Source organism: Perca fluviatilis, chromosome 19 (assembly GCF_010015445.1).
Source record: "Perca fluviatilis chromosome 19, GENO_Pfluv_1.0, whole genome shotgun sequence".
Classification (NCBI taxonomy): domain Eukaryota; kingdom Metazoa; phylum Chordata; class Actinopteri; order Perciformes; family Percidae; genus Perca; species Perca fluviatilis.
The window spans coordinates 36,008,764-36,035,515 of NC_053130.1; the positions used below are offsets into that span (position 1 = coordinate 36,008,764).

Consider the following 26,752-nt stretch of genomic DNA (forward strand, 5'->3'; position numbering starts at 1 on the left):
CAGTTATCCATACTACTCATGTATTACACCTTTTTGGAATATTATCGCCCTGACATTCTTACCCTAACCATAACCATCCCACTCCTCTTGCCTAAACCTAACCAACCCAACCAGAGCAGGCTTATTCATGAGTCTTCCCCTACCACCCTGCAAAAAAAAAATCGCGTTCGCGGGTCCTGACTTGCGCAATTGCATGCAATTATCCAATCCAAATTGCAGGATCACCACACAGGGGAATCGAACTCCAAACTCCCATACCAAAGGCAAGCGAACTAACCACTCACCTAGCAGTTCTTCCAGGAAATTGAACAACTTTTTACCACTTGGTTTCTTCAAGCCTCGGTTGCTAGGTAACTATACTGTATACAAAAAAATAGGTACTAACTAACAAACTAACGGTTGTATGCTTGCACTGAAGACAGAAAGCGCAACTGTAGTATCCATTTTCCGCTAGAAATTCAATTGTTATAAACTTTAGAGACAAAACTTCCCTAATATGCCAGTTTCTGCGGTCATGGAAGATGAACGTCCGCCATGATTTCGGTGCACGCGAGCAACGTTTTTTTGTTGTTACGTCACAGGGTGTAAATAGCTCAGCTGTGTGGCCGAGGCTATTCGTACCGGGGGTGCAAATAGACACTCCGTTTATGTACCGGGGGTGCAAATAGACACTCCGTTTATTTTAAATAAAATTGGCCAGATAAAACCAATAAGTTGACAATGAATTCAGTGTTCAAATTCTCATCGAAATTAAAAAATATATTTTTACATTCAATATTGATAGTATGATGATTTTACACAATATACAATGCATAGGTCTACAGCGCCTTTATTAAAGACGTCTTAAATGGAGTGGTTGAAATGCCGAGGGGACCATGAAGGCAGCACGGCTCCTAGTACCTTTTCATCAGCAAGGTGTTGCATTAGAGCGAGCTGAGCTGCCGCCGCCGGGCCGCTGTCGGCGCTTCCTCTTCCCTCCCACTGAAGGATTATTACGGTCTGTTTCTAATCTCCTAACGTTATATCGACACTTTACATCCCACCCTGATACGATTCCCTGCATGGCAGACGTCACAGATTCAAAAATGAGCAGTTTGAGGGCGTATAAGGAACCATTCGGTAAGTAAAATATTCCTGTGTCTAAAACTCTGCGTCCATAATAGCTAGTGTACCCATACAGATGTTCCAGTGGTAAAGGTCGGATTTAAAGCCGCGTTTCAATGGTATTACATGATCTTAGTCGATCTTACTCTAACTTTCAGACCTGCTAAATGGATCTTGCCATGCCTTATATTTATTTTTATTGTAACACCAATAATTATATTTAAAATATTTGATTTGATTACCTTAATAGATACATTTAGAACATTTGTGTGCACCGTTAGTTTGGGGAAAACAGCAAGTGTTTCCTGGTTAGCCATCCGCATCCTCAACTAAGAAAGTTTCCACGATATGAAAAAAGAAGCCTTCCTCTAATCTAATAATGGAAAGCCTACAGACTGATAGTAGCCTACTGTCTGTTCAGTTGTCTAGATACCAGGGCTCTTCAACGGGTTTTCCGCCCCAATATTTAGAAGAGGAAGATTTATATTTAGCTACAGATCCTCACTATAATCATTTTTATTTTATTTTAATATGTTTCAATGAAAATGAGAACAAAAATGATAATTCTCTCCAATATCGTGATTCATATGGCAATCGCAATAATAATGTCAAAATAATCACAATTAGATATTTTCCTCATATTGTGCAGCCCTATCTAAAATACACAGTTTTATTTGTGATCATAGAATGTAAAATCCTCCTTGGGTCAAGAAACCCCAAAATTGTTACAGTCTAGTCACTGGTAGCTACAGCCCTGGCAGCCAATCCCAAAGTTGTTCTTATTAATGTCTTTATAAAACATTAATAAAGACCTTAGTTGCAACCTTTAGCTTCATCCTGCTAAAATGCTAAAAGGTGAGGGAAGGCATTGTCTACATATGATTCAGTGATTTATATGAGATAGCACAACTATAAATATGATTGTACAATTTTGTTCTGGTTTTCAGTGACAGTGTCCCTCTCCCATGTTGTCCTGTTGTTTTGGATGACGCATTCAATTCAATTCAATTTTATTTATAGTATCAAATAATAACAAGAGTTATCTCGAGACACATTACAGATAGAGTAGGTCTAGTCCACACTCTATAATTACAAAGCCCCAACAATTACAGTAATTCCCTCAAGAGCAAGCATTAGCAGTGCCTGTAGCAAGTGGCGAGGAAAAACTCCCTTTTAGGAAGAAACCTCGGCAGACCCAGACTCTTGGTAGGCGGTGTCTCATGGTGCCGGTTGGGGGTGTGATGAACAGTGACAATAATAGTCATAACAAAAGCATTAGCTTCTGTAGTGAACGGTAGGCCTTGTACAGCTGAAGAACTTCTCTCATACATTTTGATTCTGTTCCATATTCACCAATATGTACACATCAAAGAAGTTTGGCTTTCCAACACCTGCTGTCTCACCTCAGAAGCAAACATGATCTCATGGCATAGTATTTACACCTGACTAGATCATTTCCTTTAAGTGTAACAAACTTTCACACACCATGTTTGGATAATGAACATGTGTTTAGTCACCCTGCGGGTTAATGGCTGTTTTTCTGCAATCCTATATGATCCAAGTAAACACTGTAGTTCCCTTCACCATTACTAAACTGCCATTAATTGCAGATGTGGAGTTTTAGTTAAGTGAAAAGGGGATGCTGCAAAGTTTAAAATGGAAATTCAAGGTAGTCTGGTTGTAACTTTATTGAATTTATTTTCTTAATATGGACAGCGTATGAAAAGGTTAATGCATCAGCAAACATATTCTCAAGTAACAAAGACTGGGAACAGCATAGTTATTGGAATAGTGAGCCAAGTTACGCCCACTATCTGATTACATCATTAACTTGTCATAGGTTTTTAGTAATTTATAGCACTAGACTTGTTTTCGCCCCTTCACATCCCAGCTGAGCAATGTGAGAACCATTAACGCATTTACACGGATGGCTTGTGGGTTTGCAGCTGTGACAGTAGAACTAGTGAACCAATCAGATGTCACTTTTGTTTCAATCTTCTTACTTCACCTATACTCCACTGTGGCTGGAAACAGTTGAATTTGACTTAAATAGCTCAAGGCCTGCACGTCTCGGGGTTGACTCATACAGTTTGGTTATCGGCTGGCACTAATTTAGATATGTTTGGATAAAAAGTTGATCTATTCACTGAAACTTGACTTCTTTGACTGCAGCATGGGTTGCCATTTTGATTGGGAACACATGTTTGCGTTTTAGTCACTATACAGGCATTAGCTAGCTGTTTCCTCCTGCTTCCAGTCTGCATGCTAAGCTAAGCTAAGCTAACCACATTCTGACTCCAGCTCTGTACTTAACACAACATAAGGTTGGTATCAAACTTTATCCAACTGGCAGTATAAAAGTGAATAGGGGTGTTTCCCAAAATGTTAAAGCATTTGCTTCAAGTTACCCACTGCACAGATACAATTAGTACATTAAGCTATTTAAAAAGTACAGTAAGTTTTTGCAGAATGTTTTCTTTTGACTCTGATCAGGGAGAAACATCCCGTTTAGATTGGGTGATATGTCATTAAAGAGGTAATTTAAGCATTAATATACTGTACCAATCTAATCGTATTCAGATACACACATACTAGCCTACAAGAGACCCACTTACCACCCACTATCAGCTATGTAGCCTACCGTATATACACATGTAGCAGAGAGTTTGTACAAGGTGTGTGTGTATAGCTGCTTTCAGTCTAGACTTGAGTGTGGCCTTGGTCAAGTGTTGGCATGCCATTCACATCCATTCATGTGTGGAAACAAAGTCAGGATAAAGCAAAGCGCCCACTCCACAGGCTGCTTACAAACTGTTCTTTGCCATACAGAAGACATGGGTGGTCAGAACGGAGGAAAGCTGGGTTCACCTGTGTGGAATTATGGCCCTTAGCAATGTATTCTGATGTGGTTTATATTTCATCTCTTGAACTTTATCCAGAGCGTGCAGTCACATGCCTCTGCATTCCCAGAGAGGGAGAAACAATGCTCAACTGATCTGGGGTTCGACTTACACTTGATAATTGGGTAACTGGCTGTAAGTCCTAATACTGTATGCACTATAATTAAAGGGGATTGCCACCCAGGGCTGCAATGTTAAGTTATATACTGGTAGTTTTGCACTTTTGAGCATATTACCTAGAAATCACCTATAATTGATATTACTGCATAATGTTTCTTAGAATATGATAACTCTGGTGGATCTTCCTTCCAGGCAACTATTACTTCACTGCTTGAGGAGGTAACCCATCGCAGAGAGCAATGTCTTGTTTTTACATTACAATCATTATGTGGTAACCCTATTGCAAGCTTGGACAGTAAAAATCGATACAGCATAGTATCGTGATATTTTCCGTGGCAATACTGTATTGATATAGCCTAGAAATCTAGACGCACCCTAGCGGCAGCAAATAATGTAAATAATTATAATAATTAATTTGCAGCCAGGGAGTCTAGGCACTCTCCGTTGGTTTACGAACTCTGGTCAGGCCAATCACATCGTGTATAGAGTCGGTGGGCGGGGCTTATGGCTGCTGCTGCTCCTGGGAACAGCGGTCTTCTGTAAGACTTAAAGTTCAGCTTTTCTTTGAGAAAAGAACAAAGAACGGCACTGAAATCATTCTTAAAAAAGGAAGATGTGTTCGGAGTTTTGCCGACCGGATACGGCCAAAGTTTAATCTATCAACTCCGCTACGTTCTTCGTTGCTCTGCCTGGTTGCAGCTCTATCCTATTACGTGCAGAGGGAATTTGAAAGACGACCGTTTATCCCGCCCCTCGGATTGAGCTCTGTCAATGGTGAGTTCCCAGACCCAACATCTGGATGTGGGTCTGGCTTGTCAGGCTAGTATTGATACACATTATATCGATATTTTATTATTCATGTGTTGTTCAGTTTGTCTGCTTGAAAATCCCATTTTTCAGCAATAAAATTGAAGTGAGATAAACAAACAGAGAAATGTTTCTTTATAGATAAAAAAGATGTTGACAAAGTTTCCTTTTGGGTACGTCATTTGAAATTGGGAACAATTTGAAGTTGGAAAAAAGGTAATACATTTCAATATATCACAGTTTAAAATCGCAATAATATGGTATTGTGACATATGTATCGTGATGATATGGTATCAGGAGGCCTCTGGTGATTCCCACCCCTAGTGATTAACGCACGCGCGTTCTGTGATTTGGGCCTTGGGCCCAGTGCTGGAAACATTGGCCTGATATATAGAAGAGGGAGATTGTAGGTAGGGATGAACCGAATATTTGGCCACCGAAAATGGCCCAAAAGGGCATTCTTATCACTGAAACAATACGGCCGAAATGTTGTGATGACGCAAACAGAAACCGCGACCTGCACGTGTGTCAGTACCGATCCGTTCCACCTGCAAAGCGTCTCCTCAGCAAAGAGGTTGAGACGGACCACGGAGTGAAAACAATGAAAAGTGCTCTTAGAGTCTGTCAGCACACGTTTCACTGAGATCTGTTCGGATCCTCTGCACTTCATCGCGACTGTACTTGATCCGCGTTATAAAGACCATTACTTGGATGCGGAAATAAAGCAGCGCGCACGAGAAATGATCCAGGCCGCGATGGATGCGGAGAACCCGCGGTGGAGGCGAGCGCGAACGGCGCAGCCCAGCGCAGGAGATCAGAGCGCAGAAAAAAAGACTTGTCTCTCTGCACCAGATGAGGGGCATGCACCCTCGCTGTCTGATATGTTCAGTGAAATCCTGCAGAGTGCCTCAAATAATAATAATAACAACAATAGGTAAGCTATTCTGTTCTTAGGCTACTGTATACTGTATGTGACTATCAGATTGTAGCCATATTTCTGCTAGATATTAATTTATACAATTGCAATGCCTTGATTTTAGTAAAGTTAGTACACGGTCATAGCCATACATGCAATGGTACTAATAATTGGCTTAATTTCTTTCAGTGTTTCGGTTTTCAGTCTTGGTTTCCTCTTTTTCGGTTTTCGTTTTCGGCCAAGAATTTTCATTTTGGTGCATCCCTAATTGTAGGGTGTGTGGGGGGGATGTAAACAGTCAGTCACATGAAGAGGACTGTAGAGTGTGCTGCAAGGTGGTCGCTAGCATTGAGCTACCCAGCATGTTGGGGGGGACTCTGTCAGTTCTCAAGAGGGAGAAGTAAAATTGTCAATTAAACCTATATTTTGAGGTCTGCAGGTGGATTGAGTGGATGCTGGGATTTTGCTTAAAAGCCCCGCTCCATGGGCCAGTGTAGGAATAGGACAGGAAATAAAAACTTTCCACAAAAAGTTAAAAAGTCTTTTGGTCAGCTCAAACTGCTGACCAGCTGCATTGTTTGTCCCCACATGGACTATAACTGATGGGAGTGAACGCCGCAGCCCCAGGAGCTTGTCTCCAGGGAAGCAGTATGTGGCTGTGTTGAAGAAATGGATGTTCCTGTAACAGTGGTGGCAGGCTTTAACGTTAAAGGGGTGATAGAATGCAAAACCGATTTTACCTTGTCATAGTTGAAAACCAACAGTTTGGAGGGTAAACAGGACATACATAGAACCTCAAAATCCCATTGACACCTCTTTCCTCTGCGAATCTCACTATTTGAAATTGCTGCTGAAAACGGGCGAATCTCAACAAGCCGTCTAGTTGACATCAACTCAGCAGCTCCTCATTTGGCTCTAGTCTCTCTCTTTGTCATGCCCCAACATTTACATAGGCTACACCACTGACCTGAGGTCAGCTTAGGGCGTTTTCACACATGAAAGTCCGAACCAAGGTCCGTACCAAGGTTCATGTTTTTGTTACATTGTATACATTTGATCCGGTAAGTTTTGGTTTCACACTGCAGTTTTGCAAGCGCACTAAAGATCTCTACGTGACAAAACTACGTCCTGCCGTCATCACATACGTGAGCTGCGTCTCCAGATAATTATAATTGATTGGTTTGTTGACGGCTTCCCCGTCCTCTCGTATCCTCTCTCTGGGTCCGAGTTTAGGCTATTCAACTGACCGCTGCTCTCCCCTAGTGCCGCGGCTCTTTTTGTTTTGTTGTGATGTAGAGAAGCAAGACACGGGACTTTCTTTCTGGAGCATTTATTCAGAGACAAACTGAAACCTACACTGGACATTTACTACCACTTAACAAATAAACTGCTGATGTATTCTCTGCTCTGATAGCCGACAGCTGTCTGCTCTGAGCGCATTTACCCTCGCTCTCGCTCTCTCTCTCTCTCTCTCACTAAGCACCGAGCTATTCCTTAAAGGAGCTTCCCCGGTCTTGTAACACGAGGAGAGCCTGCCAGAGCTTCCTGTATTTGGTCCGAAAGTCCGAACCATCCAAAAAATGCTTTCACACTATCAACGAACCGGACCATGGTTCAGTTTGGTCCGGACTGAGACCACCTCTTTTTGTCGGACCAAAATTTGGTCTTTTGATCCGGACCGTGGTCCGGGGGAGGTTTCACACCTTTAATTTTGGTTCGGATCAAACTAAAAAGTCCGAAAGTCCGGACCAAACGAGGTATGTGTGAAAACGCCCTTAGTCTTCTGAATCTAGGTCACGCAGATCTCAGAAATTGTATACATTGTTCATCTGCTATTTAATTACTAAATTCACTTCTGAGACTTTTTTATGCGAGAAATCAACTACTGTATGTAGAGGTCAAATATGGGCCGTTTTACGAAAATGGATGGCTAATTCCAAATTTTGTCGGACTGTGTCGCAGTTCAGCAGGAGCTCAGCAGGCCAACGTGACAGCAGCCGTTGCTGCCTCGCCACCCGGCGTGTCCTCCGTCATAGACCCCGGCTCGCTGTGAGCTAAATGGATCTCCGTCACAGCCGGTAAAAGTGTTGTAAGACCTTAGGGTAGCTGTTATATAAGTGGCATGACGAAATTCAGTGTAAATACAGTATATTATAGTTATCCCGAAAGTGTAGCTAGCTAGCTAGCCGCGATCTTTACCTATAGGATTGAAGGGACACTAGCAGCTAACGAAACCCCTCACATTTACAAAAATGCATTAAATTGAAATCGGACACAAGTGTTAGCTTTGTAAGACCTTAGGGTAGCCGTTATATAAGTGGCGTGACGAAATTCAAACTGTAAATATACTCTAGTTATGCCAGCAGCTGGCCAGCTCCATGGAGCCCTGGTAGTTCAGTAACCCAGAAACGGTGACTTTCTCCTGGGTATGGAGCAGGGGCTGCCGCTGTCTCATCAGACTGTGTGGACCTCCTGAAGTCTGACACGTCTAACCAAATTTGCAATTAGCCATCAATTTTCGTAAAACGGCCCATATTTGAGCTTTATATTGTTGATTTCTCACATAAAAAAGTGAAATTAGTAACGAAACATTGCAGTGTCTGAAATATGAGACCTACTGTCTCGTCTCCAGTGTGTGTGTATGTGGTTCGCTCAACCAATCAGCGCGCAGCTCATCTAAATATTCATGAGCATACCATATTTGGAAGAAAAGCTCTCATTCCAAATAGGGCCAAAACACAGGGATGGATAAGGGCCCATAAAATACCAGGCCATTTTCAGCCCAATCAATGTTACATATCCTATTAGGAGACCTTAAGGAACAGTGTGAAATACCGCATATAATCATTCTATCACCCCTTTAATGTTTTTTTTTTCATTTGCCCAGTCGTGCGAAAATAGATACAATTCTACTCTACAATTTTTACTGGCCCCTACTGTATACAAATTGTTTTTTATTAGTGGTTATCAAATAACAACAAAGACTCATGTATATTTTTATATTCAATCTTCATTTATAATGTATAAACACACCATGGACAGTGTCATAGCTGAGTTAAGAGACTACATTTTAAGGTACCATCATTTCTACTGTCATAGAGTTTGATGTTGGAACGTTTGTATTTTTTAGTTTCTAAACCTACAATAACTGCATATGAGACATGTTTTATGCCTTGGACTCTTGAACTTGTGGTCAACTTCACAAAACATAGTAGTAGTAGTAGTTGTAGTTGCTGTAGTTGTGTCATCATTCAACAAGTATTCTCCGACATGGGCCACGGGAGGGGGCAAGAGAAAGATTACATAATTTATAAAATGGGACAAGTGGTTTGTTATATTTACTAGCCAGACTTTTTTAATTGCCCCGGGCCATCAGGCAACCCTTATTGTTGAATCCTGGTTGTTTTCACATGGCAGGGGGGGTGCATGAGCTGTTTCCATACTGTGAGTTGAAGTCCCTGACTGAGGATAGGTTGTCCAAGCAGGCGAGTGTTGTGGCAAGGCAGCAAATCAGTGCGAATGTGGTACAGTATGGAAGACTGTGCTGAGCTCCAGAGGTACAAGAATAGAAAAGGAATTTCTGACTGTTACCAGTTTCAGGCAATGCCTGCTTCTGAAACTAGACTGAACTGCTTTGGGAAGTGGTTGGCATTAATGTCAATTTGTTGTTTATTGGCTGATATAGAAAGCTAATTATATGGTGAGTCCTTTAAAGTTCTCTGACACGCTATTGCAGCGTGAAATTTCTATACATCTACGTGCAAAGGTTTTATTGTGCACGAAAAAAATAATAAAGAGTGTAGTTTGAATGAATGCAATAGCAGGATGAAACAAAAATGGAAAAGAAAAACAAGTGTGTTCAGCACGTTAGTCAGCCTTGAATTGTTAAATCCACACTCATATACCCAATAACTAATTACTTTATAGAAATAGAGACTGAAAACAACAATGGAGCAAAGTGCAACATGTCAACATTTCCTAGTGTGGGTTGGTCTACAGAGCTGTCATGGTGGGGATTTACCTTTCATTTTCCTTTGAAGGGGTGTGTGTGTGTGTGTGTGTGTGTGTGTGTGTGTGTGTGTGTGTGTGTGTGTGTGTGTGTGTGTGTGTGTGTGTGTGTGTGTGTGAAAAAGAATTGTAATGATGCACATGTGCCTCCATAGAATGACGAGTGCTCTTAAATGTGGGAGGCTTTTTGGAGTTACTGATGACTGAAGATTATAAAAAATAACGTCAATCTTCACCTTTGTCATTTTAACCTTTAAACAGTCCGCTCGCGGCCAACCACAGTCACAGAAAGTAAATATAGTTTATAAAACAGATGGCCATCCCCTGTGCAAAATACAACTTTCAATTAATTTCAGTTTACACTGAAATTAATTTTGCGTTCCCGAGCAGCCCCGCTCAAAAGAAGAAATAAAAAGAAAAATACACACAGAGCTAGACAACAATTACACATGTAGTACAAAGATGAAGACATATCAACAGCCATGAAGAAGAAGAACCATGTTACGTGATATCTTCTGATCCAGATCTGAATTGGCAGCAAACTGGTTTTGGTTCAGCAACAGGATACACTGATGTCTAAAAGAGTTCTTGAGCCTGTTGTATCTAAACGAAGGAACTCTATATCGCCTGTTAGAAGGCAGAAGTTGGTATAACTGAAAACATGCATGGAGTCAGAAGAGATGCTGTTAGCGAGCCTAAGCGTGCTCTTCTTATGGATTGTTTGAAAGGAGTTTGCAACAGGTTGAACAATGATCTTAGCACATACTTTCAGTTGATGATATTTAGTTTAAAGCAGATATAGGCTGCTGAGGCAGGCTGTGCTGCATTACAGCATGACACTATGAATCATCGAGTTACAAAACAGAGAAATAATCTGGCAGCTGTAATCTAAGCCTATGGAGAAAATAAAGCCGCTGCTGTATCTTTTTTTTTTACAAATGTTAGATGAACATCTCGGTTGTGCACATTTCTCCGGCCGCTGTGTGTGCTGTAGCGGCTTCCCCAGCAGGCTCGGCCGGGCTCCCTGCAATCTATCTATCTATCTATCTCAACACTCTTTAAAATCAGACTGGAGTGTTGACTAAGTCAGAGATAGATAGATCGTCCATCCATACTCACTCATACTCACACATACGCCAGCAAATTTACCATACACTCCTTGTCAATGTATACAATTAAAAACTGTATTAAAATTCCATTCATAAAAGTCCATTTCTGACAGTAAAGTGCTTTGAGTATGATACACTGTATAAATAATTGGATTACTGCACATTAATTCTGGCATGTATTTGGGGGGGTGCTTTCAGTTGGGAGTTCAGTATGGTGACGGCTTTGGGATGAAAACTGTTCAAAGATCTCGTGATGTGCTGGGGCGACCTCTAGCTCACCCAGTAGAGAGTCCTTTGCAGCGGCCCAGGTTCCAATCTGACCTGCGGCCCTTTGCTGTGTGTCATCCCCCTCTCTCTCTCTCTCTCTCTCTCCCACTTCCTGTCTATCCACTGGGCTGAACGATTTGGGGGAAAAAATCTAATTGTGATTTTTCTGCCAGATATTGCGATTAAGATTCAATTCTGCGTTTTTTTTGTTTTTTTTTGTTAATTTTAGCTATAGTCCAATATTCCCTGTGTTAAGATAAAACATGTCATGGAGCATTATAACATGATACAACATCAAAACTGCTCTATATTCTTATGGAAGGATGGGAACATAGATATGAACTTAAAGAAGAATGTTACAGATTGTTTACAGAAATGTACATTTTTTTATTTTATTTTTTTAACTTTCCTCTCTGAACACATTAAAGCTGAATGAAGGAAAAACAGCCTGCTTACACCTGATCACTTAATCCGTATTCTAGTTTCCCATGCAAAATAAAGTTTCATCGTCATAGAGTGTAACCCAAGAAAGGCCAGGTGAGTTCTTTATTTGGAGCCCTTTAGATACAATGGCTGTACAGTGACGTAGACTGATGCAGGCCCACATAGCCCCGGTCAGGTATTTTCTGGAGCTGAAAAGCTGCCTTTGTGCTGCTCGCCCAACTCATCCGTGAATCCGTGCTTGTTCAAAATATTCCTTTTCAGTGCTGAGGGCATTTGATTTAAGAGTGTTCCATCTTGGTGCTGAACAGTAATTTCATTGTTTCTGAGAAGCTGTCATGCACTAAACGCTGGAGGGGAAACACACCTAAACTCACACTTTTTTTATTTGGCTGACTAATGTAGCTTATATAACGATCATATGACATAAGGCAATATGATGAAAAAGTCTCCCTGCCTTCCAAATGACAGTTTACCTCCTTTAAATGATCATGATGTGTCATCACTAGCCAGTTTTACTGCCTACATTAACATGTCCAAACTACGTCATACTCTCATACCAAAATAAACCCGCTGGCTGGAGGATGTGGCTTTTCTCTGCATCTCTGCAGTTGATAATTTGGTGATATGTAGGAAGTGGATGGAATGAGCAGAGGTGACAGCATATAGTCACAATATTAAAGCATGTTTTCCTTTTTTGTAACAGACCGAAGCAGCTCTGAACCTGTGGAAGACACAGACACCACCAGCTTTGTGGCAGAATTTGTAAGCATCTTTTCTTTACTCTTGTGTTTGTTTAACGGTCTCATTGTCTTGACTTGTCTTCTATCCAGTTTGCTTTCTGCTGATTTCTCATTGATCTTCCTCAGAAAGCAGAGTCTTAAAGTAATCTGCTAAGAAATGTACCATAACTGAACACACTGTGCTGTGATTGCTAGCGCCCAGGGGCTCATTGAAGAACAGGTTTTGGCAGGCTCTTCCCTATCTTTGCACACAGGAGAGTCATTTTCCTCGACAGTTACAGACTACATGTTGAATGTTGCCTCAGTCTTATGAACAGACTGAATACAAAGCTCCCAAGAGAAGAGTTAACAGAGGTTTCTCTCTTCTAGGGCAGGGTATCGTTCAAAACATTTTGATATTAGTACCGATACGAATACCATGACCTCGATACCGGTTTCTGCACAATACTTTTTTTTGATACCAATTTTATAAAATGCATTTAAAAAAAAAGAGATTACAACACTATGGCACAAATCCTTTATTTATTTTCCAGTTCCAACTACGTGCGGCGTCTCTGTGTAACGTCGAGTTTTTCCTGCGTGTCTCTACGACGTGTAACGTTAGACAGCCAATCACAGACATTATTAGAACTTGGTAGAAGCATGCTGCGTGCTGATTGGCTCACTGACTCTGATGAGATTTACTCCTTCGGTATTGAAATTTGGTATTGGATGAGGAAGCATTTTTTCATACTCAATACTAAGAAGGCAATTCCATCGGTGCCTAAAAAGTATTGAATTTGTTACACAGCCCTACTCTCTTCAACTTTATTCATTCTCTTTCTAATATTCTCTTGTCGCCCTTGTCTCTCCCACAGTCACTGGAGGCCAATTATCCAGTGCAGGTGACAGATCCTAACGGTAAATAAGGGGGTACAACCACAATGATTCATTTCACAAAGCATTTATGGACGTACTATCTCTATCAGCGTTCATACGTACTGTAAATTCTCAAATAAAAGGCAGAGTGGCCGGCACAAACAATAAAGGCATGGTAAAATAAAGACGAAGCCATAATGGCTCACATGGTCAAGTCAGCATAAGGTATTGCCACAGCACTGAAGCCTGATTTATGGTTCTGCATTGAATCCACGCCATAGGTACGTACGTGTAGATACAGACCCTACGATGTAGCCTGACGGGTCTCTCCAGTAATCTAACTACACGTTGCGGCGACGTAGACCACAACAACTGTGATTGGTCCGCTTAGCCGTGGCTTGGTAGCCTTGCATTTCCTCCGACTCATTTCCTGGTTCTTCTTCTCCATAAACCACATGAAACCAAGGAGAGGGGTAACAAAAACGGGTAGTGCATTTAGTCTGCGGCAGTCGGGGGAGCAAAAATACCACAGCGGCCTGCGGCGAAAAGTTGAGACGGATTCAACTTTTGGAGGAACTCCACCCTGTGTCCTGCTGCGGTGGCCAGTCCTGTTAGCATGGATCAGGCTTGGCGCTGTGTTTTGAGGCGGTGTGAGAGTCCCGTACAGGAAACAGGAAACATCACGGCCTCCTGGCAAAGTGCAAGCAACTGGGGAAAAAAACGAAAGACAGAGTACTAGTAAAAAGGCATTTCACTGCATAACGTAGAAATATGTTGAGTATATGACAAATAAAACTTGAAAGTTGAGTAGTGTTTTAGCAGTTACATACATGACAAAAACAAACTAGGTGCGCAAGAAGATCCAAATTAGTTGAAATAACTATAATAGAAATACAAAATATAAACTGAGCATAGAGACTATGAGTAGGTACAACATGGAGGAAGTGCTAAATGAAACAGGAACAGAAAAGAGGTAGTCTTCTTCAGCCCTCACAGAATTCCGTGAAATGATCACGAATTGTTAACAGCTCATTACGTGGTGGTGGCACGGAATGTGTGAAAAGGTGATCCGTGTTCATTTCACAGAATTCTTCCGTGGGCCCATAACGGAATGTTTTGCGATTCCATGAATATGCTACGTAAGGGATAATGTAGAGCGAGGCGGTTGTTATAGCGAATACTATATATCTATGAGCGAATACAACCCCGACAGGGTTGCTCCACGTTTCCCCACTTTTTGCCACAGCTAATAGGCTAAATTATCCGGACTTCTTTCAGCGGATTGATTGATAGCTGTCCTCCAGAGTGAACAGAACTGCGTCCATGGCAACGCTCTGCTTTTGCATGGCAACGGTGTGTTATCCTTAGCAGCGGTCTGTTATCAAGAAATAACAGACCGCATTCTACATTAGAATTCAACCAAGCCATGTAATAAAGATTTTGAATTAAGGGGTCGTGTTCATTTCACAGAATTCTGTGAGATCAGGTTGTCTTCTTTCAAATAGTAGGTCAAATATATAAATCAAATACCGTAAATAAAGACCTGTCCCTACCAAAGGCCTCTCTCTGCTCCGAAGGTAAATTTAGACCAGGCCACTATTTGAGAATGTACAGTACATTTGAAACGGTCTTCTGTCGTTGTGAACTGTTTAAGCATATGTGTCAGCGCTAGGTACTGCTGCAGTGGTCTGATATCAGGAATGTGTCTCCAGCAGATGCTGTGACCCTCCACCTGAGCTCCATGTCCTCTGGATACCTGAGATCATCCACAGACAGAATCAGACAGGTCAGTATCAGCACCTTTAATGCAACCTGTGTTTGAAATATGAGTCATTTTATCATAAAGCTGAGCCATATGGAGAAAATCAAATATCACCATATTTTTACAAGATACATCGATGTCAATATTGTGGCGATATTGTAGGGTTGACTATTGGTGCTTTCACAAAATATTAGCACAATGACAGTTTTGACAAATAATCACCTATAATGTGGATATATTGACTAAGTGGGTAAAGGCAAATAATAAAACAGCTAGAACAGTCTGGTTAGTTCAGAAAATGAATCATGATCACTTTACTGAAACGCAGGCTTTAAAACCAGGAAAATACAACACTATCACGATATTATGGTATCCACATTTAAGAAGAGATCTAGTCTCATATATCCATGTCGATATAATATGGATATAATAGGTCAGCTTATTCCTGTGTTATCATATCAACACCTTTGCCATGGAGTTTCTATGTGAATGTTTGTTGGTACAGATACAATATCACAAAACTACTTTACATATGTCAGGGACAGACAGTTACGCCATGGACAAAGGAAGAACTGATCACTTTTTGGTACCATTTATAATCTACTTTAATTTTTTACACTGAAGTGTGAGATGTAGATGCAATATAACAAACGTAATCCAGTCTTCCCCAATGCACGGACGTTTTAGGCCTAACCGGTGGCAGTAATACGCATACCTGCCATCACTCCCGTTTTTTCCGTGTTTCTCCTGTTTTTTAGCCCTATCTCCCGGACCCCTCCCAGTTTGGTTATTTCTCCCGGGAATCTCCCGTAATTTGCACGGCCCAAACTCCTTTATAAATAATCAGACCAATATGTTTGTCTAATGTTGACCAGTTGCCAGATCTTGTATGAAACGCATCCTATTCACACAATCCACACACCATATACATTTTTCAACACGTTTGTCACCTCAACCTGGCAACCTATAACCCTCAACCTGGCAACCTATAACCCTCAACCTGGCAACCTATAACCCTCAACCTGGCAACCTATAACCCTCAACCTGGCAACCTATAACCCAGTTGATCTCTGCGCAAGCTTCGCGGAAATAATTTCTGACCCAAAAGCGAGCCGATAAAAATGGCAGAAGAATGGCGGTGTTCCCGCAAAGAAATCAAAGTATAGCTGTAAATTTCAACAGTGTTGGGCGCCAACAATTTACAAGCATCTTACCGAGTCATAACGACAACCTCCACGCTCTTTGTAAGGTGTGTCACATTGATTTTAATGTAGCGCACGGTGGGAAAAATGACATCACCCAGCACATTAAAACACAGCGGCACCATCACGCAGAAGAAGGAACATAAGGCACACAGGCCATTTCATCCTTCATCATGAAAGGACAGACAGAGCAGTGTACCAGTGTACCAAACTGCAGGGCAGTGTTTAATTTATGTTTTCATTTATATTACAATGTAAATAATACACTTAACTCTTAGAGTACACTGTACGTAAACTGTAAACACAAACTGAGGGGCCCCGGACCCCCTGTTGATGATCTCTGCACTAGATAATATGTTGGGGATTCTCTGAATATGCGACCGCCATCAACCAATCAGCAGTCACCATCCTTACTATGGCCATCTTGATGCAGATCTTTTTCTTTTTTTTGTTAATATTTTTAATTATAGCCTCATTTTCCTATTGTTAGTGGAGATGAGTGGTACCCGGGGGGGGGTCTTCTGCTGGTGTAGCCCATCCACCTCAAGGTTTTTCATGTTGTGGCTTCCCAAATGCTTTGCTGCATACCTCGGTTGTAACGAGTGGTTATTTGAGTCAAAGTTGATCTTCTATCAGCTTGAATCAGTCGGCCCATTCTCCTCTGACCTCTAGCATCAACAAGACATTTTCGCCCCCCAGGACTGCTGCATACTGGATGTTTTTCCTTTTTCAGACTATTCTTTGTAAACCCTAGAAATGGTTGTGCATGAGAATCCCAGTAACTGAGCAGATTGGGAAATACTCAGACCAGCCCGTCTGGCACCAACAACCATGCCACGCTCAAAGTTGCTTAGATCACCTTTCTTTCCCATTCTGACATTCAGTTTGGAGTTCAGGAGATTGTCTAGACCTGGACCACACTCCTAAATACATTGAAGCAGCAGTGATTGGTTGATTAGATCATTTCATTAACGTGAAATTTAACAGGTGTTCCTAATAATCCTTTAGGTGAATGTACATAATATTCAATACAATGAAATGTCAACAAAATTGACAACAAACTGTCAACCAAATAGAACAACCTGAGTCCCTGCAATCTGACATAGGTTATCATTTATCCCGGTCCAAAATTCCTGGACCAGGAAAATCAAAGTTGATCCAGCAGATCTAAACTAAATGCGTATTAACCTTTTTCTGTTATTAAAACTACCAAATGTAGAGAAGCCTATTCAATCTTGGCAGAGGCACACACTCTGGGTGCTTTCTAATTTAAGCTGTGAACACACACACAGGATGTGGTTCAGTCCCACTGAGCTGAAGGTGCAGCTGTGAGTGTTGCTAATAACAGAGCAGGAACACAGAAGTAATTTTCTTTCATGCAGCTTTCTAAAAAGACAGCATAGTTGAAAATGAACATGCAGGAAAGGTGAGCTGTGGGTACTGAGTAGAGAAGTTGTGCATTCCAGTGCGTCCAATCATCACTGGTAAAATGTATGCATCTCTCCAGGCGTAGTGTCTTGATTCTCTGTCTGGTCTTGCTGTACTGTAGTGTGCGGTGTGGCTTTTGTTGATACATGTTTAAATTGCAGAAGCCAGTGAAAACGCATCAGGTCCACTGTTTGAGACTCATAACGTGCATAAGAGGAGACATGCACCTGCCAGATCTAAACTTTTGAAGAAAAAAAAAACAAGAGAAAGGCCGAAAACAGATGGTTGTTCCATCACTATTTGCCTTTACATGTTATGTACTGTAGCTGTTGGATTAGCTCTTAGTACAAAACAGTGAGGGAGGAGTACCAGAATAGAGGCTTAATGGAGTGAAAGGCAAGGAGAAATATCACTTCTGAGTTATTCATTACATCCAAAAATGCCCGAATGTATGAATGTTGTAAATCAATGAGTATGGCTCCAGTGATGGCAAAGTCTTTTCTCAGGCATGTTTGCAATTGAGTTTGTGCAGATGAAAAAAACAGTACAATGGATGTGAAGTGGTAATAATTTGTGTTTCTCTGTGTCATAGCCAGTTCAAGATGACGAAGAATGCACCTGCCCAACATCTACATTACCAGGTATATCATTTCTTATAATTATAGGAAAATCATGACTAAATCATTCTGCAAGAAAATTGCATGCATTTTTGGTGGATTGTTAAAGGGGAACTTTTTTTTTTTTTTTTTTTAAATTGGCCCTTATTTTGTGCGTAATTGACTAATGGGGACAACAATTTCTGGTCCAAAGAATTGGTCCAGTATTGAGCGAGAGTGCTGCAGCGGACAGCCGCGAAACGGGCTGTAACGTAACCCTCTGGGACAACTACACACCCTCAATGTGCATATACTAAAAGACCTGTTTGTGCCACTGACAGGCTCAGATTGTTATTATAAGTGTCTGACTGCATTATAAGAAGGATCCTGTCACTTGTTTTAGTATGTTTCTAACAAGTATCGCTCAAAGAAAAGACTCCTTCTGAAATCTCACTAGAGGTGACTTTACTCATCCACATTGTCGAAATTAACTAAATATTCAGCCATGACAGTGAAAAACTTTTAGATAACACTAAGCTACGCTTTCTGTAGCTTAGTGTTATCTCTGAGCATTCTCGCTCAATACTGGACCGATATCAAAAAATGTCTCCATTAGTCACTTAGACACTCAAACATGAGAAAATAGGGTCTAGGTGTAAAAAAATACCAAAGTTTCTCTGTAACCTGAAATATTCACAGCATCATCAGCCTTACTGAGGCAAGGACATTTTATTTTGAAAACATAATGAATGTGTAAGCTGTGTAATAACAGCAACAGTGGTGTTTGTAGGCAATTGCACAGATGCAAAACCACACAATTATGGTACCTAATTTGACAGGTTGCAATTTCACATTTTTTACACAGATTAACACCGGTGATAATCTGACTGGGCACATTACTGTTCTCATATTGTTATACTGCTCAATTCTCAACCATTTGTATGCGCTAACAATTTGGGTAGCTATCTTTGCTCTGCTGAGCAAACCAATTTTCTCGCGTTGTCATGCTGGTTGTTGTTATTTTAAACCTGCAATGATTTTTACCAGCAGTTTGGTCTAAAACAGTATCTAATGGCTGGTGGACACCGAGGTGTTGAAAGTTTTTATTTCAAAAGGCAGACTTTGAAAGCCACAGTTTCTTCCGTCTTCTTTCAATCTTCTGTCAGCTATGAGCAAATGACGACAACAGTAGTTAGCAAATAGCCAATCAAAGAAAAGAAAAAGACCTGCCATCTGTTTTCATTGCCAAATCCTTTGGGCACGTGCATTGTTCTTTGCCCACACTCGGGGCACTTGACATTGCTAGTGTGGGGCTATCCCCACGCATTGGCCTCTCAAGCATTTTACAAACATATCAGCAACTAACCATAAATTGAAGGGTAACACTTTACTTGAAGGTATCTACATAAGAGTGACATGACGCTTTCATGACACATGAACCCTAACCCTAACCCTAATTTGTCATGACAAAAACTGAATGACACTAAGGGCCCTATCTTGCACTCAGTGCAATTGCCTTTGTACACCGACGCATGTATCATTCCTATTTTGCACCCGACGCACAGCGGACTTTTCCCTCCACAGACAGGTCTAAAGTCAGTAGCGCGTTATTCAGATGCCATTTTAGGGGTGCATGCTTGGCCATAATGTAGCGTGTGCACAACGCACATACACTTTGCTTCTCTCATCTACACAGACGCAGCAGTTCCCATTTTTGCAAACCATACATAATTACAAAGGAAAATATTACTGAAAATGCGCTTCAGGTGTTTGGATCGGTCAGGAGGCACTTTACAGTACAGTCCTCAAAAAGTCGCAGCATTCTTTGTGGCTTGTTGTGTTTTACACATTTCCATGAATCATGGATGTGTTGATGACATAAATGAGGAAATATTAGAGGACTTAAGGAGACGTGATGTTGGAACTACGGTGGGATTGGACACTCCGGCGGGATCTGGTCCGGAGTATATGTGCGCTCCTGGTGGACGGAGATGGAGTGGGGGGGGAGGAGGAAGGGGCACAACAGGAGCAGGTGGTGCGTTTGGAGGCCCACGCTCCATGGCTGCAGCAATCCTCTCCAGACTTGAGGAGATGCGCCCGAGAGGAGCAGCAACATCGCCACCCGGCCAAGACGGCATTTGTTACTTTGCCGCATCCCGGACAGCTCCTGCTGGCGTACGCCAGGCAAACCCGCCATCATAATAGCAATCCGCCACGGAACAAGCACGCCTGCTCTTAAAGGGAATGAGAGATGACGCTCTGATTGGTTTATTGCACGTTACGCCCAAACCACACCTAGCTACTTCAGACCAACCCATTTTAGATTTGCGTCGGGCGCAAGAGTCATTTATCCCGCCGGTATCATAGCAACAGCAAGAGATCCGCCCACAAAGCTACTTCCGTTTCACGTTTGATACTTGCGTTTCAGATCGTTAAAATAGGGCCCTTAAAGACAGAAGTGTTATGTCATAAACGTTTATGATTTGATTATAATGTTTATGACAAGTTCATGACAGTTTTGTAGGATTCTCGTAGGGTACAGATTTGATCATTGGCAAATTATCAAAGATGTTTTATCAATATTAATAAAGTTATGAATATGGTTATTAATAACTTTATCAAATCGACAAACAATCAATATGGGGCACCACCCTGCTAGTCAGGGACCAATAATCAAACTGTGGAACAGTCTCATTTCTGTGGTAGTCCTTTAAAAAGGAAATAAAGGAAGGGGTGAATCCAAGCAACGGACCTGATCGACCAGCAATTATTACAACAAGTACACAAATAATCACAAGCAACTGCTAATTAAGTATAATAAGGTTTATTAACTTCACAATTATCAGTAGCTAAACAATAATTTTTCAACAATAAACTCACATACCTTTTTATAATATCACAACCAAAAACAAAGCAAAAACAAAGCAGCATGTGTCATGGACACGTCTGTGTCTGTGTGTGTGTGAGTGTGTGTGAGAGAGAGTGAGTGACAAAGGAGGGGGCGGTGTCGGAGTGTAGTTCTAAACACCAAAACAACTCCAAAGATGGCTACTCCTGTGAGCTGCACAAAACTATTTAGCCTCAAGAGGGCGGTAGTGGTGCTGCGTGCGCGGAGAGGGCTGAAGAAGCCGGGGGGGTTGCTAGGCAACGAGAACGCTTAGCCGATCTGGTAGCTAGTTCCTGTTTTAGCTCTGTACGAACGTAGGGAGATCCCACGTGTGAAGCTACAGCGTTAGCTCTGGAATTACGCGGCTAGCCTGTGTCGTGTGTGTGTGTGTGTGTGTTTTTTGTGTGTGTGTGTGTGTGTGTGTGTGTGTGTGTGTGTGTGTTTTAGTAAAAGAAGAAAGAGAAGAAGAGTAAAGAAAAGAGGCACTTCTGATCTTAAGATAGCAGCCTGTAGGAGTTTGGTGAAACTGGCTTTGGGGTTCACATGTAGGCCAAGATCCTTTGTCTCTGCAGTCAGCTCAGTCTGAGCCAAATCACTGTTTAACCAGCTTCTTGGTCCCCAACAGTTTCATGTCACTCTTATGTAGATACCTTCAAGTAAAGTGTAACCAAATGTAGAATAATGATAAATAACAGCATCAGAGTGTTTTATTCATGCATTAATCCAGAATGATATTCATTTCTAAGTTACTCAGTAAACCCCACCTTTATCTGCTGCCACTTGACCCATTTGACCGGTTGCCTCTATTTAGGAAGATATTATTATTGATTTGACAGCACCATACACATTTTAACAGTAAGAACATGTATATGATAGTTGGCAATAGAAACAGATGGGAGAGGGGGGGTTGGCATGCGCCTAGGTAACAGGACACCCAATATGGCCATACTTTCTGATGAAAAATAGGACTGGACACGCTCAACTCAAGTAGATACTTAGAAAGCTTAGAAGGTTGCATGCTGGATACTAAAAGTGAATAATCATAAATAAACGGCCGTTGTGTGGCAATAAACTATCAAATTGGAGTGCTGTCATAGTAGCTTTATTTATCATACTTTCTGATGGCCATCAGGAGTAGAGCGTGGATCAGGTCGCATTTTTCTGTCCGAGCCCGGCCCGCATCCGACAGAGCAGTAACCGAACCCGGCCCGAGCCCTACAGGCATTAAGATATTTCTGTCCGAGCCCGACCCGAGCACCACACAGTTAAAATCTTTTTTCTCATACTAATGACACATGTACGTTTGTTTGTGTGAAAGCTTTTATTAAGCAACTCTAGGAAGGCATTCGGAAATGTCAACAGATGAGGTCATCAGCTCACACGGGGCAACAAGCGCACGTTAACACAGGCGCGCACCTATATAATAACCTGTTTTAAATTTAAAATGTTCAATGCCTTAATGTGACCGAGCCCGACCCAAACCTGAACATAATTTCTAAATATCTGTCCAAAGGTATCCATCCTCTAATCAGGAGGCAGAAATTGTAATAAATTAAGAAATGATTTCAACTTTTTTGAGCTATTTATTCAATTTGAAATGTAATGTCATTATACTGTAATTTCAAACAAAAATGTAGCAAATTTTCTTGAGCTAACTCAATCTTCCTCAGACTTCCCCAAAGAACTGCAGATTATAAGCAGCCCGTGTGAAAAGTGCTGCTGCCCAGCCCCTCCGCCCAAGATCAGTGACCTCATGAACGACAAAGATCTCCTGGACTTACTGCGGCTCAAGCTGGACCCCAACCACTGCACCATCAAAAACTGGAAGAACTTTGCAAGTCGCTGGGGGATGAGCTACGATGAACTGACAGTGCTGGAGCACAGGACCCAGGGCTCTCTGTCCCACAGCCCCACCCAGGAGTTCCTGCTGCGCTACAACCAGAAGACGGTCACTGAGCTCACCGAACTTTGCCGCGTCTACCAGCGCATCGATGTGCTGCGACTGCTGCAGAGCTGGATAGAGAAGGACTGGCCGTCACGCTGGCAACAGACTCATTAACCAGTTTGACTCTGTATATTTCTCTTCTTTTAGGGTTGTACTTTGTAGGGATTTATAATTCTTCATAAGCTTGGATAAACTGTACCGAATTTTTATCATTAGTAACTTTAGCAAGTCATTCTAAAAGAGAGATAAAACAATGGCCAACTGGTCATCCTGGGTGCTCCAGGTAGCACAGGATCTTACACACAGTATAGCACTTACAAGACTTAACAACTGATGAACAGTTTGGATTGTCAAACATGTTTAGCCATGCTAGCAGTGTGGCTCTATGGATGCCATTGTTGTTTTGTCTGTTGTTCTGTACATTATTCCACCACTTTGCTCCGGACTGAAATATCTCAACATCTGTTGAATAGATCGCCCTGAAATTCTGTGCAGACATTCATTATTTGAATTACCTGAATTTTCCCTTTGGGGATCAATAAAGGCTTATCTTATGATTCATTGTCCCCAGAGCATGAATCCTCATGACTTTGGTGATGCCCTGACTTTTCTTACAGCGCCACCAGCAGGTCACAGTTTTCACTTATCCAGTGAAATATGGATTTGTACAAATGTTTGTACAGACATCCTACATGATGTATCCTCATTACTTTGGTGATCCTCGGAGAAGTGCCAACTCACAGAGCCACTTACACAGCTGTAGACTCCTAAACTCTATTCACACGGTAATAGTATTACCAAGGGACCTCATGTGATTTAGAAATCCCCCCCCCCCCCACGTCTGTGTATTGTGTGATGCATTCACACGGGATAAGTAATGTATTTTACTCAAATTTACAAACATTATCCCGAACATATGATGTCAAAACTTTCATTTATAATTGCCAATGCAGCCAATACAACTCTGAATCACAGCGATGCCGATTCGCACGAGACTAATGTTATCGCAGCCTCTGTGTTTGACCAAATATGGTCTGTCATTTGCACTGGATTTTTAGTTTTTACTGGATTACAGAGGTCCCCAAAATACTAGTCCTGTGTGAATAGTTCTTTAGTCATGTTAATGTTCATCTGACTGTATATGTATGGATAGCAAATAAATCACAAAGGGAATGGCAGAGTATTGTATTAAATATTTTGTTTTACTTTTGGAACACTCCATTTTAGCAGGATGTATATCCCAACTTTGGAGCAATAATCACATGGCTGTGTCTCTTTTACTGTTGTTCTGTTGTTGCCACCAGAGGGGTGTAGGCAGTAGAATGGAGCTATGTGAACAATATCAGAACAAATGAAAAGATATTATTCACAACAATAATAATAATTTCATAGATATCTCCTTAATTTGGTCTAACCAAACAAAATGTTCTACCAAATTAAAAACTCAAATTAGCTAAATTAGCAAACCAAAACTACAGTTAAAACTGTTAATGCTCACATCAATGTTATATGTCCTTCTGTGTTTTATGTTTGAAGAAATAACTGAATTTTATTTGTTTATTTTAGTGGTTTTCTCAGTATGAAATAAACACATGTCAACCTCTGTAAAAGCTTGAGTAATGTTTTAGGAAAACTAAGTAGCAACATCAACCTCAAAGGTCAGGACAGCCTTTTTGTTTTTAATAAGAAAATAATAAATAATTATGTTTTGATTTATCACCTTGGCCCAGAGGTCATATGTCTGTTGGTTTGTCTGTCTGTCAACAGGATTACAGAAGAACTACTGGCCTGATTCTCATCATATTTGGTGGAATTGTGCAGCATGAGCCAAAAAAGAAGCCATCACATTTTGGTGCAGATCTGAATCACGGAACAGATACGCATTTTTTTCACCTTCAATAACATTGCTAACATGCTGCATTCATGTGGTGTCGGAGTATTTGGAGAAATGAGTTCCCGACTGGCAAAATTCACACTGCATTAACACCGTGAGATAGTCCATGCCTAGTTTATCTTATTAATCGGAAATACTTTATATTGTTACAGCTCCTTAATTTACAAATATTTCCTGAAAATTCCCAAGAAGGTTCCTACACAGAACTATGTAAGTAGGTACTAATCATAGGGAAAATAGAGACAGTGTAAGTTGATACACTTCCAACGAATTGCTATTGCATCCTACAGAGCCTTTTATTTAGCATGCAGTAGGCTGGAGTCGACTACGTTGTGTACGACACCAAAACTACATGTTTTATGGCATATTTAATATCTCCAGATATCCTTTTTTGGGGGGGGGGCTTTTTAACGAGCTCCTCCATGCGATTCTATGCCATCCAGAAGCTTTTTAATCCATCATGGAATTACAGTGTCTTCATAAAAATAATAATAATTATGAATCCAAAAATCTCACGTAATCTCCCTTTTCTCCGCAAGGCTTTAACCTTGCCTGTGTTTTTAGCATGATAGCTAACACCAGGACCTTTACAAAGAGGGCTTCGGTGCGATGGTAGCTCTTCCAGAGGTTTAGTAATCCGGCCTGGAACTTCAGTGACTTTTTGAAGCACAATAATTCCAGAATGATAAATCTACGACTGAATAGTTATTTTTATATAGTCATATTTTTATATAAAAAGGGATATTATACCGCTAGCTGCCGCCATCTTGACTGCTGACTGTCTTGACTGATGGCTGTGTCGACCAATCACATAATCACAAGTGATGTCAGCAGAAAGGCAGCTTGCGCAGCCAATAGATAATCCTACTGATACAAGCAGGAGGGCCTTGTATGGAGTGTATGTATGTAGCAGTAGTGTTAATTTCGTTATCTTTAATGTGACTATTATTTGCCACTGTTCATCACACCCCCAACCGGCCCCGTCAGACACCGTCTACCAAGAGTCTGGGTCTGCCGAGGTTTCTTCCTAAAAGGGAGTTTTTCCTCGCCACTGTCGCAATAGCCACTGCTAATGCTTGCTCTTGAGGGAATTACTGTAATTGTTGGGGTTTTGGAATTTATAGAGTGTGGTCTAGACCTACTCTATCTGTAAAGTGTCTCGAGATAACTCTGTTATGATTTGATACTAATTGAATTGACTGACCTTTTCTTCCATGACTAAGACGAGACGATGACGAGACTGTGCCGATGTCCAAAAACGCTGACTAAGACTAAATTAACATGCATTATTGTTGACGAAAAAAGATGAGACTAAAATGTTTTGCATAAAATAAAAACTAAGATAAAATCTCTCTTCATTTTCTTCACTATACTTGGCAGCAGGTAACATTAGCATACCGTTGGCTAGTTAACACTACACCTGACAGCAGGTAACGTTAGCCTACCGTTAGCTAGCAGCTGGAGTAAACACGGTTAAAATGCTAACAGCTAAACGGTGTAAAAGTGTGTCTGTATTTCACTGGAGAGGATTCCAACAGGGGGACGTACGACAGTCTGCAGCTGCAGTTGTCTGAAAAACAACACATATGTTGCGTTGGCTTGAAATACGCCTCGCGCTGCGTTCAATGTTATTGTAAAATACCCTTTTCCTATTCAGTGGTTGTTTTTGTCGTTTAAAAGGAATTTACTGGTGAAATAAGGAAGAGGCTTGATATGTATATAACTTTATATAATTTATTTTTATATAACTATGTGACTGAAATGG

At 41.2% G+C, this 26,752-nt stretch overlaps 1 protein-coding gene across 2 annotated transcripts; it reads left to right on the forward strand.

The window, feature by feature from the left end:
* The first annotated feature begins 914 nt into the window (after positions 1 to 914).
* Positions 915 to 24,809, forward strand: edaradd (EDAR-associated death domain). Of its 2 annotated transcripts, none has more exons than XM_039782956.1 (6): positions 915 to 1,119; positions 12,379 to 12,437; positions 13,273 to 13,315; positions 14,986 to 15,059; positions 18,258 to 18,306; positions 22,819 to 24,809. In XM_039782956.1, exons 1-6 carry the CDS (start codon positions 1,062 to 1,064, stop codon positions 23,205 to 23,207), a joined length of 672 nt encoding a protein of 223 aa, XP_039638890.1. In that variant the 5' UTR covers positions 915 to 1,061; the 3' UTR covers positions 23,208 to 24,809. The 2 variants fall into 2 exon arrangements, with proteins under 2 accessions (XP_039638890.1, XP_039638891.1); XM_039782957.1 differs by having other exon boundaries at positions 14,989 to 15,059.
* Positions 24,810 to 26,752: the final 1,943 nt, after the last annotated feature.